This window comes from Mytilus trossulus, unplaced genomic scaffold (genome assembly GCF_036588685.1).
Source record: "Mytilus trossulus isolate FHL-02 unplaced genomic scaffold, PNRI_Mtr1.1.1.hap1 h1tg000445l__unscaffolded, whole genome shotgun sequence".
NCBI classification, from domain to species: Eukaryota; Metazoa; Mollusca; class Bivalvia; order Mytilida; family Mytilidae; genus Mytilus; species Mytilus trossulus.
The window spans coordinates 160,968-171,520 of NW_026963363.1; the positions used below are offsets into that span (position 1 = coordinate 160,968).

General features: G+C 34.4%; 1 protein-coding gene across 1 annotated transcript; it reads left to right on the forward strand.

Moving 5' to 3' along the window:
- Positions 1–966: 966 nt before the first annotated feature.
- LOC134702390 (uncharacterized) lies at positions 967–10,279 on the forward strand. The gene is made up of 3 exons (XM_063563295.1): positions 967–1,350; positions 7,409–7,558; positions 10,073–10,279. The coding sequence occupies exons 1-3, from the start codon at positions 1,083–1,085 to the stop codon at positions 10,222–10,224; spliced, it is 570 nt and encodes a 189-aa protein (XP_063419365.1). The 5' UTR covers positions 967–1,082; the 3' UTR covers positions 10,225–10,279.
- Positions 10,280–10,553: the final 274 nt, after the last annotated feature.

Below are 10,553 nucleotides of genomic sequence, written 5' to 3' on the forward strand. Positions count from 1 at the left end.
TATCGTCACTCATGGCTATACTAGTAAAACAGCCGTAGACATCGTTCTGTGAACGTATCGTCACTCATGGCTATACCAGTAAAACAGTTAGACATCGTTCTGTGAAAGTATCGTCAATCATGGCTATACCAGTAAAACAGCCGTAGACATCGTTCTGTGAAAATATCGTCACTCATGGCTAAACCAATAAAACAGCCGTAGACATCGTTCTGTGAACGTATCGTCACTCATGGCTATACCAGTAAAACAGCCGAAGACATCGTTCTGTGAAAATATCGTCATTCATGGAAGTAATATTTCGTGGACGTGTGTTAACTTAGCTGTGCAGAATACTTGAGGCAGAATACCGGTAACTAAAACGAACCTCAACTTTATTTTTCAAAAATATAACTATTGCATATATATGCATATTATATATAATTGCATGTAGATAAGTTGTTCACATATTTGTGCACTACCGTTATTAATTACATTAAAATCAAAATAAAAGATATATTACAATATAAGATTTGGTTATACGTGAGTATATATAGCTATCAAACACTCGATAGAATAATCACTACAGGTGCGACATGTGCAGCTGAATTTGTTTAGCCTTCCGGAGCACCCGAAATCACCCCTAAATGGAAGGTTGTGCTTACCACCCACAAAGTAAGCGTACGTTTACCCTCTTAAATGAACCATACATGTTATAGCCTCAATGGTAGATGATAAGGATTTACTCACTCAAACAGAGCTCCGCTGAGACTCTGGTCGTGCAAGGTCGGACCCATTGTAGTTTTCGCTTTGACCGTAGTCATAATTTAAACTATCAGAATAATTATCAAAAGTTGCTGAAATAGAACAAGTAAAATCGCTAGAAAACTTTTCGTCCAAAGATCTGATAGATTAGAATAAGAGAATGTGTACATAGGTAGTAGACTATGCATGAAGACACATTAATTGATTCTACAGCAGGTTAAAATAACTTGCGATTTTCTTATTACGCTCTGTCTGTTTATTATGAGTAATTTGATATTTCCTTAACACACGTTCTGTAGGACGTGCATTTAGGTTAATCATGCAACTTAAACTTCTACAAAATGGCTGATAACGATTCCGAAGACGACGAGAGAGGGATTCTATGTGCACATTATGACACTAGTAGAATGCCAGCGTGTGGAAAATCTGGTGCAAAGTTTTGTAGTTTGGTATATATTATTTTGAATATTTTATCGTGTTCGCTAATTGTACATTTAGTTGGATTTTCAACTGCTTACTGGTCTCATGGAGAGGATTTCTATCATACAGGATTGTGGCTACTGTGTGGAATAAATAAACATAGGTGTCAATATCTACCATATCATGCAGGTAAATATTACATTCGGCTAATTAGAGGACGAATGACGTACGATAGGGGGAGATGTGCCTGTTTGTTGGAAAACACTACTGATAAAAAAAAATCAGGAAAAAAACGATTCTAGTCACGAAACTGAGACACTAAAAGAAATGCCAAAATACCCCTTTACATGTATTACACAAGTACTTATCATTTGGAAAATACTAAGACAAATTAATTAGATTGTAACAGCCATGACAGCGTCAGAAAGTTATCTGATTTGTGAAATAAAGAAACAGATATGACAAAGATCTCCTACATGAGAAATAAGACATATACCTATACTCAATGATACTTGTCATTTTATAAATTCGACAAATCATTAGCAATGGTCAGTATAGGACTAAGATTCAATATGCATACATCAGCATGATTTAAAAAAAGAATGTTTAAATAACCATTTTAACCACTTAACATGTACAAAGAAGTACAGCCAAATGCATTGACTTGAATGAATTAAATACCAACTATTTTGCCGGTAGAAATAGTCAGGAATGTCGCCGATTCTCAGCACAGATAAAAATCTAAACATATGTTAAAATAGTACACCGCTCTTGTCTTAAATTTGTCTTCTGTCGGATACACAATTATATTTGCAACAGATGTTAGTCTTACTGCTTCAGATCAAAAATTATCTTTTAATGAATTATAATGGCATGTTCAGCGCAGATTTAATTAGAGTAGAAACATTACCGGAAGTCATTGATCATTATTATTTGTATTGATTGTTATTTTCTCTTTTTTAGTCGAAATTTATGTATCTTTTTTGCTTGGTTTTTTTCAGATGTTTTTCATTACTTTTACATTAAACAATTGGCAATCATACCACATCGTCTTTTGATATTTACTACTTTAACGAAAGCTTTGAGCGTTCCTGGTGAAATACTATCCAGAAAAGTGATTTGGACGCATTCAATTTTTCACTTTTTGTAACAAATAAAAGCTGTTAACTTGGATTGTTAACTTGTGATATTTATTGAAATGTCTGTTACATGTAGTTCATGTAAGTGATACATGTATACTATCACCTTACAATAATATTACAAAGTAGACACTCCAAACGATATACCAAAGTGTTGATGATCACCAAACTCTATACATGTATACTATCACCTTACAATAATATTACAAAGTTGACACTCCAAACGATATACCAAAGTGTTGATGAACTAATAAAAAAAAACAGATCTTTTTAAAGAAGTCCACAGTGAGAATTTGTTTCGTGTTGTCTTAGCTTATATATATTGGTCTTGATCTCCATCTTCAGTGTCTTGTGTTTTTTATACGGCAAGGCTTATCTGACGATTGCAGAATTTTATGATGACGTGATAGAGATTTTTTTTTTATTTGATTATTTTATTTTTGATAGGAGCTCTACAGAAAAATACCTAATAAACTATTTGATACAAATAAAATACAAAACTCGGAGAGAAAATAAAATAAATAACTCGGAGAGGAAAGGGATGAAGAATAAAGTGGTATTTTGGCTTTATATAAGTTCATATTTTTGAGAAAAAAAAATAGATGTACAAATTTGCTTTGGGATGTGGATATTTTCTCCAGTTTAGCTGCATTCTATTTTGACTGTCTATAATTGTCATATAACACCTCACATGACATAACCGTCCAATGGTTATAAATCACGATCTTTATTTAACACATAACTCCCCGGGGTCGCACCTGTTGTCTCTTCTGAAAAAAATAATTAATAACAGGTACACTTGTTAATGTGACATAAAACTTGTCATCTGGAGAAAAAAAAAGACAAGAAAATTATTTTTGATACTGCCAATTATTATTACGAAGTTCGGCTACAGACGTCAGTGAAATGTACGACTTTAAAAAGATTGTGACTTTAATTCGCACATTTTTCTTTGTGTTTGGGAACGGATTTACATTCCATGTACTGGGGTTTGGTACACCCTATTGGTCAGTGGATAAATATTCTTCTAAAGGACTATGGAACAATTGTTACACATTTATATGTCTCAGTAACTGTTCAAATTTAGGTATGTAATGAATTACGGGCTAATGATACTGGTTATAGTATCAATATAACATTCCTTGGTAATATATAGTTTTAATTTCTACTGAATTATCTGAAGTGAAAATGAATCGGTCAGCTGTTTGAAGTTTATCTCTTATAATTTATTTGTCTAATAAAGAGAACTGTTTAAGAATGGTTTTTTTAAAGAAATTTACGTGTTGAAATATTTTTTTCCAAATTAGCATGACGTCCTTATTTCTATACTTTATTCTATTTAATTTTCTGCAATGAACATTCTACCTTTTAAAGAATAAGTTTTGAAAAATATCCTAAACTTTTGCACAGAAATTAATAAATAAATATTAAATTTTCAATTTAGAGCTAAATCATGCTTCGCGAGTTCGACCTTAATCCCTAAATGTTTACCTCAGCAATACTCATATTATTATCTCATTATTGAAAAAAAATGTGCAGCAATGTATTTATATCTTTACAGGAATGAATTGTCTTTCTTTTACCAAAGATGGTCGGATGCTATTCTGAAATACATAGAAAATCAAATGTTGATACTTTTAAATTATCCTATGGCTATTTTGGAAATGAACCGTCTTTTGTAAATGAAGGACAATTCATTTTGTAATTGATTGTAAAAAAAGTATATCCATAGGATATTTTTTTTGACACAGTACACATGCAGTATAGCTCCATCATAACGCCCATACATACAAAATGTTTTAGAAAACGTTATTCATACTAAAACCTCAAATTACCCTGAAGAAAAGCAAAAATCTCTTTTCAAACCAGTGATGTGTCACATCGTGACCTCTGACCTCTCACGACGGATTTCGATGTGATGATTTGAAAAAAAATGCTTTTTAAGTAGTCTATCCCAATGTCTTTCTTTTCCTCCTTATTTGTTAATGTTACTTCTTTCCAATCTAAGACGATAAAATATCGAGGAAAATTCTTTTTGAAACTAGTATAGACGTATAAAGAATATTCTGAAGCACGCCTCCATGTGCGGGAGTTTCTTGCTGCATTGAAGACCAATTGGTGGCCTTAGGTTATTCTTTGCTCCTTGGTCGTGTTGTTGTCTTTTTGACACATTCCCAATTTCACTTCTGAATTTAATAGTATGTACTTTATTCAAATAAGAAGCAAGACAGAAATTGACAATATTTAGAATATATTTATCGAGAGTATTTTTGATGGTATTTATATTTCAGCATGGTTTGAAGCTACACAGGCGCTTGAAACATTGGGTCTATTTTATTGTATTTATATTTCAGCATGGTTTGAAGCTTCACAGGCGCTGGAAACATTGGGTATATTTATTGTATTTATATTGCAGCATGGTTTGAAGCTACACAAGCGCTTGAAACATTGGGTCTATTTTATTGTATTTATATTTCAGCATGGTTTGACGCTACACAGGCGCTGGAAACGTTGGGTCTATTTTATTGTATTCATATTTCAGCATGGTTTGAAGCCACACAGTCGCTGGAAACATTGGGTCTATTTTATTGTATTTATATTGCAGCATGGTTTGAAGCTACACAGGCGCTGGAAACATTGGGTCTATTTTATTGTATTTATATTGCAGCATGGTTTGAAGCTACACAGGCGCTGGAAACATTGGGTCTATTTTATTGTATTTATATTTCAGCATGGTTTGAAGCTACACAGGCGCTGGAAACATTGGGTATTTATTGTATTTATATTGCAGCATGGTTTGAAGCTACACAAGCGCTTGAAACATTGGGTCTATTTTATTGTATTTATATTTCAGCATGGTTTGACGCTACACAGGCGCTGGAAACGTTGCGTCTATTTTATTGTATTCATATTTCAGCATGGTTTGAAGCCACACAGTCGCTGGAAACGTTGGGTCTATTTTATTGTATTTATATTTCAGCATGGTTTGAAGCTACACAGGCGCTGGAAACATTGGGTCTATTTTATTGTATTTATATTTCAGCATGGTTTGAAGCTACACAGGCGCTGGAAAGGTTGGGTCTATTTTATTGTATTTATATTTCAGCATGGTTTGAAGCTACACAAGCGCTTGAAACATTGGGTCTATTTTATTGTATTTATATTTCAGCATGGTTTGACGCTACACAGGCGCTGGAAACGTTGCGTCTATTTTATTGTATTCATATTTCAGCATGGTTTGAAGCCACACAGTCGCTGGAAACGTTGGGTCTATTTTATTGTATTTATATTTCAGCATGGTTTGAAGCTACACAGGCACTGGAAACATTGGGTCTATTTTATTGTATTTATATTTCAGCATGGTTTGAAGCTACACAGGCGCTGGAAAGGTTGCGTCTATTTTATTGTATTTATATTTTAGCATGGTTTGAAGCTACACAGGCACTGGAAACATTGGGTCTATTTTATTGTATTTATATTTTAGCATGGTTTGAAGCTTCACAGGCCCTGGACACATTGGGTCTATTTTATTGTATTTATATTTCAGCATGGTTTGAAGCTACACAGGCACTGGAAACATTGGGTCTATTTTATTGTATTTATATTTCAGCATGGTTTGAAGCTACACAGGCGCTGGAAACGTTGGGTCTATTTTATTGTATTTATATTTCAGCATGGTTTGAAGCTACACAAGCGCTGGAAACGTTGTGTCTATTTTATTGTATTTATATTTCAGCATGGTTTGAAGCCAGTGGCGGATCCAGGAATTTTCATAAGTGGGGGCCCACTGACTAACCTGAGAGGGGGCCCGTTCTAGTCATGCTTCAGTGATTCTCTATATAAGCAATCATTCTTTTCCAAAAAGGAGGGGGCCCTGGCCCCCTTGGCCCCCTCTCAAAATCCGCCTCTGGTTCAAGCTACACAGGCGCTGGACACATTGGGTCTATTTTATTGTATATAAATTTCAGCATGGTTTGAAGCTTCACGAGCGCGGGACACATTGTGTATGTTATTGTATTTATATTTCAGCATGGCTTGAGGCTACACAAGCGCGGGACACATTGTGTCTATGTTATTGTATTTATATTTCAGCATGGCTTGAAGCTACACAGGCGCTGGAAACGTTAGGTGTATTTTATTGTATTTATATTGAAGCATGGTTTATGCTTCGTAAGCACTGGAAACATTGGGTCTATTTTATTGTATTTATATTTTAGCATGGTTTGAAGCTACACAGGCGCTCGAAACATAGGGCCTATTTTATTGTATTTATATTTCAGCATGGTTTGAAGCTACACAGGCGCTGGAAACATTGGGTCTATTTTATTGTATTTAAATTTCAGCATGGTTTGAAGCTACACAGGCGCTGGAAACGTTGGGTCTATTTTATTGTATTTATATTTTAGCATGGTTTGAAGCTTCACAGGCCCTGGACACATTGGGTCTATTTTATTGTATTTATATTTCAGCATGGTTTGAAGCTACACAGGCGCTGGAAACGTTGGGTCTATTTTATTGTATTTATATTTCAGCATGGTTTGAAGCTTCACAGTCCCTGGAAACATTAGGTGTATTTTATTGTATTTATATTTTAGCATGGTTTGAAGCTACACAGGCGCTGGAAAGGTTGGGTCTATTTTATTGTATTTATATTTCAGCATGGTTTGAAGCTTCACAGTCCCTGGAAACATTAGGTGTATTTTATTGTATTTATATTTTAGCATGGTTTGAAGCTACACAGGCGCTGGAAACGTTGGGTCTATTTTATTGTATTTATATTTCAGCATGGTTTGAACATATTGAAGCTTCACAGGCCCTGGAAACATTGGGTCTATTTTATTGTATTTATATTTTAGCATGGTTTGAAGCTACACAGGCGCTGGAAACATTGTGTCTATTATATTGTATTTATATTTCAGCATGGTTCGAAGCTACACAGGCGCTGGAAACATTTGGTGTATTTTATTGTATTTATATTTTAGCATGGTTTGAGGCTACACTGGCGCTGGAAACAGTGGGTGTATTTTATTGTATTTATATTTTAGCATGGTTTGAAGCTGCACAGGCGCTGGAAACATTGGGTCTATTTTAATGTATTTATATTTCAGCATGGTTTGAAGCTACACAGGCGCTGGAAACGTTGGGTCTATTTGCTGCTTTCCTGGCCTTAGTATTTTTGGTGCTGTTTATATTCCATCCACAGTCAACTTCTAACAAGGCCATATTTATTATTGGAATGGTATCTACGTTTGTCGCAGGTAATTTAAAGTTGAGAATGGAAATGGGGAATATGTCAAAGAGACAACAACCCGACAATAGAAAAAACAACAACAACCGAAGGTCACCAACAGGTCTTCAATGTAGCGAGAAATTCCCGCACCCGGAGGCGTCCTTCAGCTGGCCCCTAAACAAATATATATTAGTTCAGTGATAATGAACGCCATACTAATTTCCAAATTGTACACAAGAATCTAAAATAAAATAGTACAAGACTAACAAAGGCAAGAGGCTCCTGACTTGGGACAGGCGCAAAAATGCGGCGGGGTTAAACATGTTTGTGAGATCTCAACCCTCCCCTATACCTCTAGCCAATGTAGAAAAGTAAACGCATAACAATACGCACATTAAAATTCAGTTCAAGAGAAGTCCGAGTCTGATGTCAGAATATACCATGCTACTTCACATACATGTAAAACGTACCTATCTACTTATTGTAAGAGGCATAAGTACGTTGACTATAAGAGTGTACTAATTATTGATACTTGTATAAAAAGGAAACGAACATCATTAAATGAGTTATCCCTAACCCTCCTGACCCTCTGAAGGAGAAACATGTCACGTGATACAAAGGAAACGAGCATCATTAACTGAGTTATCCCCAACCCTCCTGACCCTCTGGAGGAGAAACATGTCACGTGATACAAAGGAAACGAGCATCATTAACTGAGTTATCCCCAACCCTCCTGACCCTCTGAAGGAGAAACATGTCACGTGATACAAAGGAAACGAGCATCATTAACTGAGTTATCCCTAACCCTCCTGACCCTCTGGAGGAGAAACAATACAATACAATATTTACAATATTTTTATTTTCCAAATTAAAGGGCCCATTAAGAGCATAACATTAATTACAACATGACATAAACATTACAGAGTGATTAAAGAAACATAAAATAATAATTCAAATGCATGAAGAAAGGATCAGTGGTCAAGGGGAGATAATTTGATATATTTTAGAGTATTTTACTAATTTTCTGATTTTCTTAGTTGCAAGCCTTTATCAAGGTATGCACATAAAATAGATAAAAATCTGCTATCTTCATTAATCATGATCCATGAAAAAAGATCATTTCTATTTAAACTATCTAAACTGGGGTATTTTTTTATATAATCAGTGATATCTCTTCTGAGGTTATTGTAAATAGGGCACTCCAGAAGAAAGTGCATTTCATTTTCAATACAATTTGAATTACAATATAAACATATCCTCTCATGTCGAGGTAATATTTCATATTTACCACATACATTGGTAATTCGTTCATGTCTGCCAGTTTCTATTCTTAAACAGTGATTGCTAAGTCTGTATTTTGTTAACAAATGTTTTTGTGGGTGCTTTAAATCTAAATAATTTTCATAGTCAAATGACCTTTTGAATGAAAAATAAGTGTCCAATTTGCCTTGATTCTGTAAATAAAAATCTCGCATTTTCTCCCAATCATTTTGAAAATTTAATTTGAGCTGTTTTTTCAATAAGTTTTTAAATTTATTTTTTCCTAAATTTTTACATATATTTAGGTCAATACCCAATTTTTCACTGTAGAAAATGATATTAGAGAGCCATGAATTATTGGAGCTAGTTTGACCTTTACTTTCTATCTTTTTTAACTCAGCATAAGCATTTTTCAATAAATCAGATGGAGAATTCTCTAGTCTATGCCAATACATGTCACGTGAGTTAGCCCTAACCCTCCTGACCCTCTGAAGGAGAAACATGTCACGTGAGTTGACTTGTCCATTATCTAGCAAAATCATATAAAAATAAGAAGATAAGGTATGATTGTCAATACTGTATAGCCAGTCAAGGTCGTTAAAAACTTCCATTTGTTGATTGTCAATGACAACTCTCGACTAGAAACAAAAATGACGTAGAAGTTGACTGCAATAGATCACCAAAAGGCCTTCAAAAAAGCAAAACTCATTACCACATGTTCTAAAACGCACTGATATGACCAATGCAAACTAATATACATTTTTGTTTAATATCAAGTTTATACACCGATTACAGTTTAAATATACTAAATCTAGGCATTAACTACGGACTATTATATAAAACCAAGGAGACTTTGTCCAGTGGGGGTTACTGTCTTTTCTTTTGTCTTTAATGGATAATTTTCTCATTGACAATCATACTACATCTCCTTATCTTGAATATTTCAATGGTAATCTCAGACTTACAACAGTTTATTTTCGATTTATGTGTTTGAATTTCCCTCTGGTATCTTTCGTCCACTCTCTTTTACTGTATAACTAAAATACATACAACCAATATACTAACGTTGTCATCCATATCATCTATTCTTGAATAGCTATCCTATATAAAAAAAGTCACAAGGAATCATTTTGCGTACACTTAAATACTTTACAAACCTGTTTAGTCAGTGGTATTCCATCTTGTTTGTTTTATGCCGTAAAAGTAAAGTTATAATAGTTGTATGTTGATGTGTAATCACTTCGAGTGAAGGAAAGAATGAATTGTTTGTTTTATTTTTCAGCTGGATTTACAGTATTAGGGATTGTGATTTATGGCGCTAAAAATCGGGACTTATCCTGGTCGTATGGATTAACAGTTATAGCAGGTGCCATGTATACCGGAAGTGGTATTCTGATGGTGTTACATTTAAATTTAAATTTACAACAGACGTAGCAGGAGCCATGTATACCCTCATGTATACCGGCAGTGGACTTCTCATAGTGTTACATTTAAATTTAAATTAACAAAAGACGAAGCAGGAGTCATGCATACCGGAAGTGATAAACTCATGGTGTTACATTTTGAATATAAACTTACAACATACGTAGTAGATGTCATGTATACCATTTCTTCGTGTATACCAGAAGTGGAATACGCACAGTCTTGCATTTGAATATGAACTTACTACGGATGCAGCAGTTCTTAGATACTCCGGAACTTACAACCCTGTTACAGAAGGATTTTCTCTGACGGATTATTCATTGTCCCTTTATGCAAGCCTC